General features: G+C 61.7%; 2 protein-coding genes and 3 long non-coding RNA genes across 5 annotated transcripts; 4 read left to right on the forward strand and 1 right to left on the reverse strand.

The window, feature by feature from the left end:
* The first annotated feature begins 1,900 nt into the window (after window positions 1-1,900).
* Window positions 1,901-5,563, forward strand: BTC (betacellulin). Its single transcript, XM_030272150.4, has 6 exons — window positions 1,901-2,051; window positions 4,363-4,443; window positions 4,616-4,733; window positions 4,868-5,014; window positions 5,252-5,359; window positions 5,459-5,563. The coding sequence occupies exons 1-5, from the start codon at window positions 1,979-1,981 to the stop codon at window positions 5,355-5,357; spliced, it is 525 nt and encodes a 174-aa protein (XP_030128010.3). The 5' UTR covers window positions 1,901-1,978; the 3' UTR covers window positions 5,358-5,359; window positions 5,459-5,563.
* Window positions 5,564-6,230: 667 nt separating this feature from the next.
* Window positions 6,231-6,962, forward strand: LOC140683871 (uncharacterized). The gene is made up of 2 exons (XR_012055445.1): window positions 6,231-6,350; window positions 6,517-6,962. It is a non-coding gene; the product is annotated as an uncharacterized lncRNA (long non-coding RNA).
* A 1,567-nt stretch (window positions 6,963-8,529) lies between these two features.
* Window positions 8,530-13,029, reverse strand: GC (GC vitamin D binding protein). The gene is made up of 12 exons (XM_030272151.4): window positions 12,873-13,029; window positions 11,771-11,840; window positions 11,235-11,367; window positions 10,936-11,147; window positions 10,651-10,783; window positions 10,457-10,551; window positions 10,099-10,228; window positions 9,798-10,000; window positions 9,386-9,518; window positions 9,207-9,304; window positions 8,931-9,063; window positions 8,530-8,848 (listed from the first exon to the last, which is right to left on the reverse strand). The coding sequence occupies exons 1-12, from the start codon at window positions 12,979-12,981 to the stop codon at window positions 8,795-8,797; spliced, it is 1,503 nt and encodes a 500-aa protein (XP_030128011.4). The 5' UTR covers window positions 12,982-13,029; the 3' UTR covers window positions 8,530-8,794.
* LOC115495104 (uncharacterized) lies at window positions 11,142-12,502 on the forward strand. The gene is made up of 3 exons (XR_003960231.4): window positions 11,142-11,400; window positions 11,727-11,866; window positions 11,970-12,502. It is a non-coding gene; the product is annotated as an uncharacterized lncRNA (long non-coding RNA).
* On the forward strand, window positions 12,519-13,620 carry LOC140684013 (uncharacterized). The gene is made up of 2 exons (XR_012055822.1): window positions 12,519-12,569; window positions 13,243-13,620. It is a non-coding gene; the product is annotated as an uncharacterized lncRNA (long non-coding RNA).
* The last annotated feature ends 3,293 nt before the right edge of the window (window positions 13,621-16,913 follow it).

The following is a 16,913-nucleotide window of genomic DNA, read 5'->3' on the forward strand; positions in this document are numbered from 1 at the left end:
GTGATTCTGGACCTCCCTGCTGCAGAGGGATCTGGTGCCTGTGGTGAGGGACAAGCCAGGTACACGGATCAAACAGAGCCAGGCAGTCAGGGTCCTGCTTTTCCACGGCACAAACAGCTCCCAAAATGCAGCTCCAGTGCCCAAAGGATCCAGCCAGGACACAGACACCTGTGGCACAGCAGGAGGTACAAAAAACATTTTTTTACCTCTTTCCTTCTGGGAAGAGCTGTGCTGTGGGTGACATATTTTCAGGCTGAACTCATCCTCCCCAGGCTTTTGCTCATTATGGAAAAGGATTTTTGGAGCCTGAGCTATCTTTACCCGGGGTTACTCAGCTCTCTGTTCTGTTGTGTTGTGTGGCATTTTCTCAGGATGGATCCTGGTTCTGGGCACAAAATCCAAGTCAGCTGGCATTCCTGAGGCAGATGGACTCTATCAGCATCTCAGCTCTCCTTGAAACCTTTTTTCCGCTCAGGAGGAGGGAAAATATTGTTGTTGTGATAATCTCCCTGCTTCCCATCTCTCATCCCTGTTGTCGGTGGCGCTGGTGCTTCCATGGGCAGTTTTTGGGGTGCCGAAGGCTGGGCCCTGGCAAGCCCGGAGCTCCCCTAAGGGCCACCAGCCCTGGGCTCCAGCTGCCACCTGCTGGTCACCTCTGCCTGGTCCTTCCGGCACGGAGCAGGGGACAGGGCCAGGGAAAGGTCCTTTTTTGGGGATAACTTTTGCCAGCGCTTTCCCATTGCTGCCGGAGATTGGAAACCATTGCCTCTGGTGACATCCAAATTGCCTTTCCCTCCAGTTTTAGCCAGATATGAAGGATGCTGGGGGGAAACTTTTATTTTGGTAGGCACTAGGATTTATTTCTTTTTTTTTTTTTTTTCTACTCCCTGCCCTTGCCCACCCCACCGGGATGGAGCCATCTCCTCTTGGGTGACTCTGTGCCACATCTGGGTGCCAGTTGCCAGTTTTGCCGGTCTTGCCCAAGCCCTCAGCAGAGCTTTTGCACCATCCTTGTGGTTTGTTGCTTTTGGGGCGCCTCTGGCAGGGAGCTGACGCGGCCGTGAGCAGAGGGACCGGCGGTACCGGTGTGCTGGAGTTTGCAGCAGGAATTTTTGGCTGGCCAGGGCTAAGGGAGCTTGCTCACCCCCTGGCCAGCAGCCAAATGGCATGGCTGGGTGGCTGCCAGCACTCGCATTAATAGCTGCCAGCTTGCGGTTTGAGGTCACCCGTTCTTTCCAGTCTTTCATTTCCACCTTCATTCGCGCCCGGGGGCTCCACCGCCTGCCCCCATCTCTGCCGGGAGAGCCTCCTGTCCCCTCCTGTCCCCTCCTGGGAGTCGGGACAGCACCAGCCCGCGGCGGAGCATCCCTACTGAGCGACCCCGGATGGCAGGAGGGGACAGGCCAGCAGCCGGGGGACACCTTCACCCCTGTGGGTCTCTTCTGCTCCTCAGGGGACCGGGATCATACGCCTCCCGAGGCACAAATGACACCGCGAGGTGTATTTTGCCAAGGCACAGCCCCTCGCAGGATAATTGGGAGCTGCCGTCATTGCCTGCCAAGGCCCTTGGGAGGGTGTTTTGCTCGCTGTGAATAAATCTGCCTTTCCACAAGAAGCTGGCCGGGGTTAAATGCTCTGGAGAGGCGAGGCTGGACTGGGGTTTGCGTCTGGAGAGGGGATCCCCGGAGCCCTGCCTGGCAGCCTGCTGGCAGGATGGGGGATCCCTCTGGCACCCCAAATCCCCGGGGATATGGGGGGAGGCATCTGCTCGACGCCTCCTGGCAGGAGAGGCCAGACGTGGGTGGGACACCCGGGAGGGGACACCGGGACCGCCAAGGGATGGCTGCGGCGGGGTGGGAGCCGCGCAGCTGGAGGAGGAGGAGGAGGAGGAGGAGGAGGAGGGCGGTGGTGGCAGAGCGGCCGCCCCCGTCCCGCCCCGCCGCAGCTGCCGGGCACCGGGCAGGCGGTGGCGGCGCGCATGGAGGCGGCGGCGGCCCCGGTCCCGGGCGGCGGCCCCGGTACCCTGCTGCTCTGCCTGGCCCTCGCCTCCGGTAAGCACGGGAGTCCCCCTGCCCCGCCACCTGCTCGGTTCTGGGATACCCAGCTCCCTGTCCCGGCCCGGTGTCACCTCCGCTGTCCCAGCCCCGGCACCGTCCTCTCTCCGGTCCCGCTGCTTCTCGCTCCCATCCCGGTGCTCCCCCATCCCATCCTGCTGCTCCCCGTTCCCGTTCCCAGTGTTCATGCTGGTGTTTCTCCAGCCCCATCCCAGTGACTCCCTGTGCCCCCCTGGACAATCCCATCCCATCCTTTCCTCTATGCCCATCCTGGTGTTGCCCAGCCCTGTCCCTGGGCTCCCTCCGTGCTCTCAGGTCCCATCCTGGAATTCCACACCGTTCCAATCCTGCCTCTGAACCCCTGGGGTCAGCCTGGGGGCCAGGATGTCCTGGCTGGATCCTGGAGCAGGAGCGGGATGCTTTTACCACCTGTTGAAGGGAAACTGCTGATGGGTGCCTGAGTATGGGATGCCGGGGGTAGGGGGGCTGGTAACTATCCAGCAAAGTGTGTGAGCAGCTCATTCCCGTGTTAATTCCTAAGATTTTGGGAAGCAGGCAGCTGCAGACAGGTGTCTGCTGGTGGCTGCCAGGAAATAACCATTTCAGGGGAGCTTTTCTCTCCGCAGGGAGCAGCTTGGGTTTGGCCCTTTGGCAGGGCTGGTGACAGCACTTGGCAAAACCTGCCAAACCTGTGCTGGCAGGAGCAAAGCGAGGGTAGCCGACCTGGTTTGGGGCTGGTGTGTCCCCTCAGAGCTCAGTCATGTCCTGGGTGGTTGCTCCCTTGTGGTTTGGGCTTTGCTGGGAGAGCAAGGCGGTGTTAGCAGCAAAATAATCCAGTGTTTGGGATGCTTCCCTGGCTTATCTCCGGCTGCAGCCCGAGATAGTGGAGCCGGTCTTGCCGTGCATCAGGGAGGTGAGGGAGGTGGCACCTGCAGCCTCTGGGTGCTGTCCCTCCGGGGCTGGCACTGCCACCAGCCCCGGAGGATGCCAGAACTCGGCGTCTGCTTGCAATAAGGGTGGGGAGCGCAGCTTGGTGGGGATCTTTCCATGTCGAGCTGTGAACTCGGTCACCGCCAGTGAAGTCAGCCTCCCTCCCTCCCTCCCTCCCTGTCCCGCCGCATGCCCACAGCTGGATCCCGGGGTGCAGCCGCCCCATGGCTCATCCCTGGCTCCCCCCGGGTATCTCCCACCCTGCTGCTGGCCCGGGGGGGACAATGGGCACCCTGTCCTCCCCACCGGGCTCTCTCGGGGCTCTGTCACCCGCAGCGCGCCGGTAGCGCCCTGCTGGCTATATATAGCCAGGAGGGACGTGTGTGCTGGGAATGTCCCCTCCTCCGTGCCACGGGGGGGGACACCGGAGGCTCGGTGCCGGAGGAGGAAACGGGGAACGGGAGACGAGGCTGCCGGGATCCGGCTGTGCCAACTCTCCGCGAAGCCACCAAGTGCCACCACGCGGGATGGTGACAGCCTCGCCTCGGCGGGCCACCTCCTCGGGAGCCACCCGTCAGGCAGGACCTGTCCCCGCTGCCCGGGTGCCACCTCGGCGGGTGAATCCCCGGGGAGGGCCGGGCGGGGAGCGGGGAGCTGAGTCAGTGTTGGTATGCCAGCGATCCGGTTACCGCCGCTCTGACGCTCCCGCCTCTCGGTTTCACCCCGGTGACCCCCTTTTCCCTTTCTCCGGAGCACCTTGCGGTGCCTAAAGGGGCTCCAAGGGAACTGCAGAGGGACTTGTCGCAAGGCACGGAGCGACAGGACAAAGGGGAACGGCTCCACGCTGACAAAGGGCAGGTTTAGATTAGATACTGGGAAGGAATTCTTCCCAGGGTGAGGAGGAGGGTGGGGAGGCTGTGGCAGCTCCATCCCTGGAAACGTCCAAGGCCAGGTCGGACAGGGCTTGGACCAACGTGGGCTGGTGGAAGGTGTCCCTGCCCATGGCAGCAGAGTTGGAACGAGACGAACTTGGCAGTCCCTGGCAGGCCAAACCAATCAATGATTTCATGAGTCCGGATCTCTCTGGGCATCCCTCCCTGCATCCTCCCCGGGCAGAGGAGCAGCTGGCTGGGCTGTGTGGTCCAAAAAAGCCACCCCGCTGGCTCCCAGACCTCCGTGCCGGGGCGTTGCTGGGTGGAGGCAGCAGGCGGGACCCGCTTCCCCTTCTCCCGGCCCTGGGGAAAAGCTGATGCTGCCGGAGCAGGGGGGCCGTGGGCACAGCTGCAGAACCCGCTGCCAACCCCCCACCCACACACCCACCCGTGGCTGTGGGGGGGTGCTGGGGGTTCCCCTCTGAGCTGCCTGCAACGCCTTCCAGGCTTGGCGTGCTTTGGCTGCGTGGGTGCCGACACCAATGCCACCGAGGGGCTCAGCTGCGGCACAGCCAAGGGATGCACAGGTGAGGGGGTGCTGGGGGGTACTGGGGGGTGCTGGGGGCCTTGGATGGAGGATGAGCAGGGGGTTTGTGTGGCATGGCTGGGCTGGGAAACCGGGGATGCCCAAGCCGACCCCGCTGGTTGCAGCCGGGGATGCAGCGGCTCAGTGTCACCCTTCGTGCTTGTCACCCGCAGGGAACGGGACGCAGCTGCGGCGGCACAGCCACTTCTCCCGGTGCCCGGAGGAGTATCAGCACTACTGTGTCAAAGGGAGGTGCCGCTTCCTCGTGGCCGAGGAGGCGCCGGCTTGTGTGTAAGTCACCCGCGGTGGGGACACGGCGGCACGGGGTGGGATGCTGTGCCCGTCCTCCTCCTGCCTGAGGGGGACACGGGCACCGTGGCAGCTTTTGGGACCCCCCCCCGTGCCTCCCCTGTGCCGCGGGGCAGGTGCGAGCGGGGCTACACCGGGGCTCGCTGCGAGAGGGTGGATCTGTTCTACCTGCGAGGGGACCAAGGCCAGATCGTCATCATCTCCCTCATCGTCGGCATTGTCGCCCTCATCATCCTCGTCGTCGGCATTTGCCTCTGCAGCCAGTACGTGGGGGAGCGGGGTGGGAAGGGAAAGGGAAGAGGGAGCCCAGGCCGATGGGACATGCTCCCGTAGGTGTTGGGAGGTGCCTGGGACACTCCTTTGGGGCTGGAAAGCAGGCGTGAAGATCCATGTGCATCTTCTGCAGGGTAAAAGCCGAGGGAGAGGAAGGAGCATCACCTCCATGCCCCCTTCTGCCTCTTTTTGTTTGTTTGTTTTTTATTATTTCCCCCCCTGTCAAGCCACTGTCGGAGGCAGCGTAGGAAGAGAAAGGCAGAAGAGATGGAAACGTTAAACAAGGATGGACCTTCCAGAAGTGAAGATGTGCGGGAAACGGGCATCGCGTGAAGGTGCAGGGGAGCGGAGGGGGGGGTGGCGACCGAGCCGGTGTGACCGGAGCCCCGCATCGGCGTGGGTGCCGTGACCGACGGGATCTGTTTTCTCCACAGGAGCTCCCGGTACCTGCGGGCGGGTCCCGGACGGCAGCAGCGGTTGGCTCCATGGGCGAGGGCTAAAACGTGCGGCGGTTTGAATAAAGGGGTGGCGGAAAGGTGTCCCCGTGTCGCCAATGTCCTTGCGGGCGCGGGGGCTGCGCTGCCGCGCCGCGGCCGCCAGACGGCGACACTGAGCAGGGGCGGCCCGCCCGCCATACCCGCAGTGGCCACGGGAGGGCGCCACAACCGCGGCGCCTCCGCCCCGATCCCGGTCCCGGTCCCGGTCCCGCTCCCGATCCTGGTCCAAGCGGCTCTGCCGGGCTCGGGTCCCGTTCCGGGAGGCCTGAGGGCCGTGCTGGAGCTGCTCCCATTGCAGCCGCGCCTCTCCGCAAGGACCGAGCCGAGCTCAGCGTCCCCGGGCGCTCTCCCGGTTCCCGACTACCGGCGGGAGAGGGGAGGGACCGGGTGAGGGAAAGCGGGCAAAAGTGGTGGAGAACCGGGGCAGAACTGGGTGAACCGGGGCCGTTGGCTCCCGTCGCCCCCGTGCTGCGGGCTCTGGTGCCGGGAGTTGCAGCGGGGGTCCCGTGGCTCTGAGAGCGGGTTTGGGCACTGACCCTCTGCGGGGGGACAGCATCAGCTTCCCGGGATGGGACCGGGTGTCCCTGGTGTCCCCCACGCGGTGGAGCTGCGGGGCCCCGGCAGCTCCCGATTCCCGGCCCGGTGACCGGCCCCGGTGGCTCTGCATTGCCGCGTCCCGGTGGGGCTGGAGTCTCCGGGAGAGCCGGTGACCATCCCGGCCCCGGGCTCTGTTCTCCCGGCACGGGCACCGGCTGGGCTCCTCTGCCCGAGCAGGACAGACCCTTCCAGCCTGGCACGGCTTTGCCACGGACAGGATGTGCCCGAACTGGTGAGAGTGGGAGCAGCTGCTGGGCAAACTGGTTTGCACCGGGGTCCAGCCCTTGGCTCCTGCCCACGCTCATCCTCACGGGTGGATGCCTGGCAGCTGGAGCTGGCTTGGGGATGGCTCTGGGGCTGTGTAAAGCCCTGCCATGACTGAAAACCTTCTTTTTCAGCTCCAAGCGTGGCCATGGTGAGAGCTGAGGCCACCCCAGGGATCTGCACCGGTGATTCCAGCTGGATACGGGGGGCCACAGCCACCCTGGTGGTGCCAGTCCCTTGGGAATGTTGGTGCCCAAGCGATGCCATATGGCTGTGCCAAAGGGTGGGGAAGGCTCATCCCAGTGCCCAGGCAAGGGACATTTTTTGGGCTCCTATTTCACCAGGATGCAGGATGGGGAAGTGGATTCTCCATTGCACACAGCTGCTGGGAGCCCTGCTGTGAGCTGAGTGGCACCAGCAGCACCTGTGAGCTGTTCCCCCCTCTATAAATGCTGCTGATCCCCAGGCTTTGCTGGGCCTGCCTGGAGGGAGCAAAACCAAGAGAAAAAAACACTTGCTGCTTCCTTAGGGATGTGCTGTACACAGTCTGGGAGACAAATAAAATGAACAGGAGGTATGAGCCTTTTTCCTGTCTGTTTTTTGGGTGGGTGGAGTTGATGGCTGGGATGCTGCAGGCCCAAAAGGGCTGGGAAAAACAGGCACTGGGAAATCAGCAGCCCTGCAGGTCTCAGAGGTGGATAAAACACTTTCAGCCTTTTTATGATGCTTCATGGAGCAGTGGCCAGGAGAATGGTGGAGCTGTTTTATTCAGTGCTGGGTTTTTAGTGCTTTAAGTGTTTCTCACTGGGCTTTTCCCACGGCAGCCCTACATTCCCTGGTTGGTGGTGTGCTGAGCACCAAGATTGGGGATTAAAAAAAAAAAACCAAAAAACCCACACAACTAAGTCAGGAACTTTGCTGCTTCCTTTACATTTTTGGGAATGGGTTAGAGAGGTGGTGGGATGAAAAGGCAGGAGAGGGATCCTCCTTGTGTGTGTCTGAGGGCAGGAGGAATGAGAGCTGGAAAATAAAATTACTACCAAAAAAACCCCACCAAATAAAAATCCCAGGTACAACAGAGAGCGGAAAAACCAACTGGTTTATGGCCAGGCTGGCAAGGACTGGATGGAACCCCTGGGGAGGTGATGCTGGCAGGCATCAGGCAGGAGCAGCCTGAACTTTCCAAGGAAATCTGCTGCTTTTAGCAGGAGGATTATGATTTGTGTTGTTTTGAACAACAGCTGAGTATTTTTGGGTGGCTTTTCATGTGCTTCCCTTGCTGTGGTTGTTGTACACGAAGCTGCCACATCTGGGCTCGGGGGATTTTCCTGTGGTTTTCTGGGCTGGGTTTGCCATCCTCCTGCATCCCAGACAGGGGCTTCTTCCCCTGCAGCACCCCCAGAGCCCCACCTGTGCTGGAGAGGGCTCACCTGGGCAGGCAGGCAGCTGGGGGTGCCCCTCTCAGGTGCTGGGGCTGTTGTTTCTAGGTAGTAACCCAAATACCCGCAGACTGATGTCTCTGTGGGCATTTGATGAGTCTTTTTGCTGGTTTTGCTTCGTTTTTTAGAGCTTTATCTTCCAGGATCAAGGCAGGGACCTCTTCCTGCCTGTGGAGGTGAAGCTGCGCCCCCCTTGTGCAAAGCCCTTCCAGCAGCACTGCAGGGCACTCTGCTTGTCTTTATTTCGGCTGCAGGAATGGAATACGAGGTGTGGGCTCGGTGACCTCCTCCAGCCCAGCACCCCGATGCTCCCATCCCACTCCTGCGCTGTGGGAACCCAGGGCTTCCCTCTGGCTGCCCTGGCAGGGGGTCAGGAACCCCCCTGGACAGAGCCCCCAGAGACACTGTCTGTGATCTCTGTCCATGGAAAAGAGTTTTCAATCTTACAGGATGAATTACCAGCTCTGAGTGTTTGATATCAGTAATAATTAAGTGTGGCACGGGTGCAAAAGTAAAATTTTAGGATTCTAGATTAGGGGTTCAGAGGGGACAAGATGGAGGAAATTGGGTGTGTTTCGTCCTTTTCCTCCTTCTTCATGCCCTCCATGTTTCACTGCGGTGTTGGCATTTTTCTGTTGGTTTAGGCTGGGGACACACTGTTCAACGTAGGTGACAGATATTGGCACGTTATTGTAAATATAGCACAGGTAGTTTCTGATATTTAATGTTTGTACCATCCCACTGAGGGCAGAGCCCCACACGCTGCCCTGCAGGACAGAGCTGCGGCAGGGCAGCAGAACATGTTAGAGATAAACAGAATAAACAGCCTGGAAACCAGCACAGACGGATTATGGCTTCTGCTTTGGCAGCGGGGTAGAAAGACAGACTTTTTACAATCTGGGGATTATCAATACCCACAGATTCCACCACTGAGCGATCACGGAGCTCCTCCTCGTGGTCCCCCTCCGGGCCGCTATCCCAGCAGGCAGGACTCCTCCTTACACAGCTCTCCCAGCTCCGAGCTCACCTGGGAAAGGATGAAGAGCCGAGGGGCAGCCCCGGAGCGGGGTCCGGCCCCGCAGCGGTGCAGGGAAGGGTCGCGGTGGTACCTTGGAAGCGCAGAGGAGCGGGGGAGAGTCTGGCAGGCAGCAGGTGGAGGCGAAGGATGTTCTCTGCTCCAGGAGCTGCTCCAGCTGAGCCGGGCTGGCCCCGGGCTGGGCTCGGGTCAGGCTCTCCCGCAGCCTGCGGAGAGGGGAACGCGGTCACGGCGGCTCTTGGCCGAGGGGGGGATGCAGGCGTGGGAGCATCCTCAGCATCGTGGAGGAATTCTGATTGCAGCCGGTGATCCGGGTGGGTGTTTTGCGGGGGGAAAGGTAAAGGCTCACCTCTTCTTGAACTCAAGGAAAGGCAGCTTGTTGTACTGCCCGCAGAGCTGGTTGGCCCTCTCCAGGAAGGGGAGCAGCTCCTCTCCTATCCGCTTGCGCTGGGGGCAGAAGGTGGGAATTAGCAGGTTGGGAAAAGCCTCTGTGGGGATTTGGGGAGGATGAGCCCCCACACCACTCACCTTGCTGTCCAAACAGGCAGAGGGGTCCTTGGAGGAGCAGCATTCCCCCCGAAGTTTCTTGGAGGAGTCGTAGAGCTTGGCGAGGACGGCGTCAGGGAGGTTGGGGTGCCTCCGTGCCAGCTCAAACAGGAACCTGGAGCAGGAGGGAAATGAGTGCTCAGGCAAGTCTCCACTTTGGGTGCTGCTCACAATGGGATGGGGCCTGTTTTTGGCATCTTTGTGCAGCCCCTGGGGCTGCCTGGTGGCACAAATTCCCCTGAGGGAATTGATGACGTTCCCCTGGTTATCCCCATAAGAACCTAAGCACGTAACAGGGTCAGGAACTGGTTGGACTCGATGATTTTAGGGATCTTTTCCAACTTAAGTGGTTCTGTTCTGTGCCTGCACCCTGGCTGCTGTGGCTGCCGCTCACCTGGTGGCATGGAGAGCCCCCTCCTTGGCACACAGCTCCTTGTTGGTGGGCTCTGGTGCCTCTGGCAGCTCGAGAGCCGGCGCTGGGAGCATGGCCAGGATGCAGAAATGGTTTTCCATCAGGTTTTTCCCCTTGCAGCAGTCGGCGAAGCGCCCGTCCCGAGCCGACAGCGCGGTGCAGACTTTGGCTGTGTGCTCCAAGAGCTGCAGAGAGCCAGCAGGGCATGTGCAGGTGCCCTCAGCTCCCTGAGCTCCTGCTGGGACCCGGGAGCAGCTTCCAGCTGGGCTCCAGCCCCCCCTACCTTCTTCTGCATGCAGTCCTCGGCCAGCGAGTCGCAGCACTGGGAAGACACCTCAGCAGCGTCTTCAGCCAGGGGGAGAAGGTCCTCGAAGGAAGCAGTGGGAACCTTCTGAGCCAGCGAGGCCAGGTAGCTGTGGGGGGGAGCACAGGGCGTGTGGGGCTCGGGGGGCTGGGATCCCCTTCCCAGGAAACAGCTCCGAGCCAGGGGGAGGGAAGGGATGGGGAGGGGATGGGGAGGGCAGGGCTTGCTCTGCCCCTGTGCTGTGCATGGAGCGACTCCAGGGATTTACACCAGAATTAAAGCCTGTGTTTCTGAATGCTGTCCCGTTCCAGGACGGAGAGGCCCTTTCCCCCTGTACCTGAAGCTGACTTTGTCCTTCCCATATGCCGAGAAGCGGGAGCAAATCCGGTTTGAGGTCAGAGTGAGGAGGGAAAGGGTTTTCCTCTCCAGTTTCTGCCACAAAAAGAGAATGGAAATGGAAATCAGCACAGAGCTTGCCTGGCTCCTGAGGAGTGAGGATAGGACTGGGCTCAGAGCTCCAAAGGGTCTCACCTCCTTCAGGAAGCAGGCAGTGGGTGCACGGGAGATGCAGCAGGTGGAGACCATGGAGAGGAAGGTCGTGGTGGAGCCCAGGAGCACAGGCAGGGGAGCCTGGCTGTAGCTGCTGGAGTACTCATACAGAAACCTGCGGCAGAGACGGGATAAGGAGCCCCAGCACCTCAGGATCAGGGGATCCAGAGCATAAGCAGGGTTTGGAGGTGTTAAGATCATCCAGGGATGGGAACCCTCTCCAGGCACCACCTCAGGCTGCCAGCCCATGGCACCGGCTGGGCTCACCTGTCGGCAAATTCGCGGGGATCCCTCTGGAAGGCCTGGCAGAGCTCCCTGTCAGAGGGCTGCAGGTAGCGGGGCAGCGGCTGGGGCGGGTGGCGCAGGGCAGCCAGGCACAGTTTTCGCTCCAGGCCCTCGTGGGTGCAGCACTCGGCCGTGCCGGGATGCGCCGGGAAAGGTGAGTCCACACCGCAGGATTTGGCCGACAGCGCCGTGGACTGCGGGAGGGACAGGAGGTTATGGACGCCCCACCCCATCCCCTTCACCGTTTTTGGGGTCTGATCCCTGTTTTTGGTCAGTCTCACCCCGGTATCGTAGCAGGAGGGGTCAGCCCCGTCGGCGCAGCACGTCTCGGCCAGGGAGACGATTTCCCGGACGAGGTGGCTGATCTCATCGAAGGTGCCATTGGAATATTTCCGGCTGTTGGCAATGATGGTCCTGGGAGCAGGGAGTGAGAACAGGGAGAGCCAGGTGAGCCTTTATCCTTCAATCAGAAATCCCATTACAGGACTGTTCTGCCCAAATGGCTTCAACAGTGTTGGCTGTGGTGCTGAGAGAAATAACAGCATATTCCTTGGAAAACAGCCAGGAAAAAGAACTGGAACAACTTCCAGGCTGGGGGCTGCCACTTACTGTGGCACTGACTGTGTGTCAGCTCTGTGAGAATTTTTAATTTACCTACTTAATTGGTTTTGAGGAATTCAACAACGAATCAAACTTTTCTCCCCTTTTTGATGATTGGAATCCATCTGCCCTTTTCCAAGATTTTTATTTACTGTATTCTGCTCTTGGCTCAGGTGTCAGGCCTCCTGGGAGGGCAGCAGCAGCAGGAGGTACCTACAGGGTTCGGAAGTTCTCCTTTCCCAGCATCTTGTACTCCTGGCAGACTTTCTCCCGGACATAAGCTTTCCCTGAAAGTGCAGGAGAAGGAGGAATTGTGAGTAGGGAACAAGGAATGCTCTGCCACCACAGAACATGCTGCTTTATTCACTTGGGGGTTTGTTCATTTTCTTCACTCTATTGTATCTATTTCCAAGTAGGATTTGGTGGTCCCTGGGGAGATGTTGGCTCAGCCAGCCTGGGAAAAGCATCCCTGGTATCCAGGCTGCTGGTCCAGCTCTGCAGCCAGGGAAAGGAGCAGGGAGAAAACCCTCTACAGGTAAATCATATGGCAGTTTTTGAGTATGGAATATGTGGGGCCAGGTCCATGGAGCAGCCAGCAGTGAAAACATTCCCAGCAGTGCTGTCATCCCTGGAAAAACGCGATCGATTCACGGGACCAGACTTTGGCACCCGCGGGGTAAACAATGATACCGGTGTTTCCTGGGATTACAGCGTGGGGCAGGGTCACCTCCCAAAATCCAGGGGTTTGGGCCATGACCCTGAGGGTCACATCACTCTGGGGGGAACAGAAGTGTAGGGTGAAGGCAGGGGGTTGCCAGAAAAGGGGAAGCCGTGGAAAAGGCAGGTCTCTTTCCTGGCAGGAACATCAGCTCCTGGTCCCAACTTGTGGCATTTCTGTTCACTTCTATAAAGCCATGTGGGACAGGTAAGTTTTAGGTGTTTTTTTGGCAGGTGGGGGATTCCCTGTGGAGCTGAGAAGGCAGCAAAGGGCGGCAGAGCATTGTTTCCATCGAGGGGTGAGTTTTACAGAGGAATGGTGCTTGTCAGAGGGGTCAGGAAATCCCATTTTCCTTTACAAAGAGAAGGAGCCAATCCCTGTGGCTCTGTCCTCTCCCATCCCACCTCCTCCAGCATCGCCCCAAAGCGACATCCTGGATCCCAAACCACCCTCCCACCCCTTCCCTTTCCTCTCTGGTGCTGCCCAGCGATTTGGCTGCAGGCTGGGAGAGGGGAGGCCACCAAAAAATGCTGGAACCGAGGCCCCAGCCCCATGCCCCTCATCCCAGGGGCCCACAAAGCCCTGGGATCAGCACCCTTACCTCGCTGTAACGCCTGTGCAGCGGCCAAGAGCAGCAACAGAGCCAGAGCTGCCCTCATGTTGGAGCTGGCTCTCCTCCTCCTGCTGCGAAGCAGCTCTGGGAATCCCATCCCGGAGTTTTTATGGAGGCAGTGTCAGCAGCTGGGAGAATGATTAATCCCAGAGGGCAAGCATCCTTGGCCTGCTACCTGGGGCCTGGGTGCCAGCTCCTCAGCAATCCAGCTGGTTTAAATCATTAACTTGGAAAAACAGGCATGGGTTTGAATTCAGTGCATCCCAAAAGTGGAAAGTTCTGTGTGCTTGGGACAGTATCTGATCGTGAGGCTTTGTCCCTAAAAAAAAATTACAATTCCACATCTGTCATCTTCTAGGGTCCAAAGACAAGCTGAGGAAGAGGAGAAGATCCAGCTAAAGTGATCCTCACTGGTCCTGCCTGGGCAATTGAGGAGAGGGAAGCAAATAGGGAGGGATAGAGATCCAACTACTGCACTGAGAGTCCTGGCCCCCAAATCTGCCCAGCCTCTCCATGCACCCTGCACTCCCCTTGAGGCCAGATGTTCCCTCTCAGACCACATCCCCTGGGACAAAGACAGAGCTGGTTTTTATGGAAGTATCCAGCTTTTTCTCCCAGATGTCTGTACTGACAGTGAACTGCAGCTTGGGACCAAATCCTGCCGAGGCAGGAGATAACGATGTCCAGTTCCTGATGGTTTATGTGTGCAGGGTGAAAATAAATAATTAGGAACTCATGGAATGGCCTCCTCTCCTGTCAAGCTTTTATGTCACAACCATGGGAGGTGGGGGGCAGTGCCCACAGGCCGGGCTGCCCCCGGAGAAGACGGTGCCGGTGGGAGCCCCGGGGCCGGGCCCGGTCCTGGCCGCGGTTCAGCATCTGCACCACGGAACCGCACCGCTGTCCCCGCCCGGCTCCCCACCACCGGGACAGCGGCGGGATCGCGGCGGTTCCCGGGGCGGACCCGGAGCCGCCGTGAGGGCCCGGGACCCGCAGGGCGCCGCCTGGCGGACACGGAGCGCGGTGCGCGCGCGGCGCCCCCGCGTGGCCGCGGGACAGCGGTGCGGGGGCGGGGCCAGGGAGGGGCGGGGCGGGCACAGGTGTGAGGGGCGGGGCCACAGCGCGCGTGCGCAGCTCGGGGCCGGCACAGGTGTGAGGGGCGGGGCGGGCACAGGTGCGCGGGGCTCCAGAGCGCCTGCGCGGGGCGGGGCCGAGGGCATTTAAACCCCGGAAACCGTCGCGGGCGCCATTTGCTCGGCAGCGCTTGGAGGTGCCGGGTGTGGCCGGTGCGGGCTCCCCAGGCGGGGCTCGGGTGAGGTTCTCTCTGTCCCTCTTTTCTCCTCCTCCTACCCCTTACCCCTCTCCTCCCTAGATCCCCATCCTCTCCTCTCCCCTGCCCTCCGTCCTCTCCTTCCCCTTCCTCTCGCTGTCTCCAGCCCGACCCCCCTCTAATCCCCTTCCAGCTCTCCTCCCCATACCTCCCTCCCGCTGTACCCCGCTGCTCCCCTACCAACCCTGACTCCTGCCTCTGTTCTTCCTTCTCGTTCTCCCTCCATCCTCCCTGTCCATCCCGACCCTGCCTCCCCTTACCCTCCCCTGCTGCTTCCCTGTGCCCCCTCTTCAGCTCCCTGTGCCCCTTATTCCCGCTATCTCTCCGTTTTCTGGCTTCTCTTTCCTTTATCCCCCCGTCTCTCCCTTGTCTCCCCTCCCTGTGTCCCGCAGCCGCGGGGTTCGGGGCGCCGCACAATAAAGCCCCGAGGGCCGGAGCCGGCGCCCCTGGTTTGGTTGAAAAGGGTCGGGACCCGCTGTGGGTCCCCCCTTGCAGATGCCAACACTGCCCCACACTGCCGGGTTCGGCTGTCCCTGCATCACACTGGGGTCAGGGCGGGCCCCTCCTCAGGAGGGGTCCTGGGCTGGGCTGGGTTAGCGAGGGGGGGAGTGGGGGTTAGGGGGGGCCCCTCATTAGGAGGGGTCCGGGGGGGGTGGGGAGGTGGGGGGCGGGGGCGGGGGAGGGGGGGGAGGGGGGCGGAGGGCGGGGGGGCCCCCTCCGGAGGAGGGGGTCCCGGGGGGGGGTTGGGGCGGGCCCCCTCCGGAGGGGGGGGTCCGGGGTGGGCGGGGCTAAGGGGGGGCTAAGCCCCCCCAGCCCCTCCCACCCCGGACCCTCCCCTCCGGACGGGGTCTGGCCCGGCCCCTCCTCGGGACCCCCTCCTCCGGACAGGGGCCCCGCGGGGGGGGGGGGGGGGGGGGGTCAGGAAGGGGGGAGATGTTGTTGTTGCGTACAAATGTGTAATCGCGGTTCAGAGTGACGTGACCCCTCCTGCTACCCCCCCCCCCCCCCCCCCCCCCCCCCGCGGGGCCCCTGTCCGGAGGAGGGGGTCCCGAGGAGGGGCCGGGCCGGACCCCGTCCGGAGGGGAGGGTCCGGGGTGGGCGGGGCTAAGGGGGGCTGACCCCGCCTCCAGCCCCTCCCACCCCGGACCCCCCCCTCCGGAGGGGGCCCGCCCCAACCCCCCCCCCGGGACCCCCTCCTCCGGAGGGGGCCCCCCCGCCCTCCGCCCCCCTCCCCCCCCTCCCCGCCCCCGCCCCCCACCTCCCCACCCCTCCCAAGACCCCTCCTAATGAGGGGCCCCCCCCTAACCCCCACTCCCCCCCCTCGCTAACCCAGCCCAGCCCAGGACCCCTCCTGAGGAGGGGCCCGCCCTGACCCCAGTGTGATGCAGGGACAGCCGAACCCGGCAGTGTGGGGCAGTGTTGGCAACTGCAAGGGGGGACCCACAGCGGGTCCCGACCCTTTTCGACCGAGACAGGGGCGCCGGCTCCGGCCCTCGGGGCTTTATTGTGCGGCGCCCCGAACCCCGCGGCTGCGGGACACAGGGAGGGGAACAGGGGACACAGAGGGGGACAAGGGAAAGACGGGGGGATAAGGGAGAAAGACAGAGGGATAAGCGAGAGAGAGAGGAGGATAAAGGAGAGATGGGGATAAGGGAGAGTGACAGGGGATAAAGGAGAGGCAGGATAAGGGAGAGATAGCGGGAATAAGGGGGGATAAGGGGGACAGGGAGCTGAAGAGGGGGCACAGGGGAGCAGCAGGGGAGGGTAAGGGGAGGCAGGGTCGGGATGGGCAGGGAGGATTGAGGGAGAATGAGATGGAAGAACAGAGGCAGGAGTCAGGGTTGGTAGGGGAGCAGTGGGGTACAGCGGGAGGGAGGTATGGGGAGGAGAGCTGGAGGGAGATTAGAGGGGGTCGGGCTGGAGAACAGCGAGAGAGGGAAGGAGATGACAGGACAGGGAAGAGGAGGGGAGAGAGGGGGAGGGAGAAGAGAGGAGAGGACCGTAGAGGTGCGTAGAGCGGCAGGGAGGAGAGGGAATGGGGATTTAGGGAGGAGAGGGGTAAGGGGTAGGAGGAGGAGAAAAGAGGGACAGAGAGACCCTCACCCGAGCCCCGCCTGGGGAGCCCGCACCGGCCGCACCCGGCACCTCCAAGCGCCGCCGAGCAAATGGCGCCTTCGGCGGTTTCCGGGGTTTAAATGCCCTCGGCCCCGCTCCGCGCAGGCGCTCTGGAGCCCCGCGCACCTGTGCCCGCCCCGCCCCGGCGCTGCCTCGCTCCGCCCCCCAGGGCTGAACCCCCCCCTTCTCCAGTCTGGGGTCTGCCCTGACCCCAAAAGGCAGGATTTGGGATCTCTGATCAAACCATTCAAGTGCCTGGATGAGCCTCCTTTCGCACTTCCCAGACAGGACTGGAGTCTGTTTCACTGCCCTGAGACTGCCCGGCTGGGGCTGGCTCCGAGTGCCAACAACGCGGCACTTGGAGCGCCCAGCAAAAAAACCCTGAACTTTGTCTCCATTTCTGAGGGGGGGAAATAAAAAACCTGATTTATTTTTTTCACTATCCTAAAAAGTGCCAAAAGAGCCTGGCGCCCCCAAACACGGGACTCGGTGTCTGTTTCTCAAGCACGAACACGCAGGTCCCTCTCTGAACCCTCAAACACGGGACTCGCTCTCCCTTTCCAGGTGCTTGGCTCGGCTTTCCT

This window comes from Taeniopygia guttata, chromosome 4, assembly GCF_048771995.1.
Source record: "Taeniopygia guttata chromosome 4, bTaeGut7.mat, whole genome shotgun sequence".
Classification (NCBI taxonomy): domain Eukaryota; kingdom Metazoa; phylum Chordata; class Aves; order Passeriformes; family Estrildidae; genus Taeniopygia; species Taeniopygia guttata.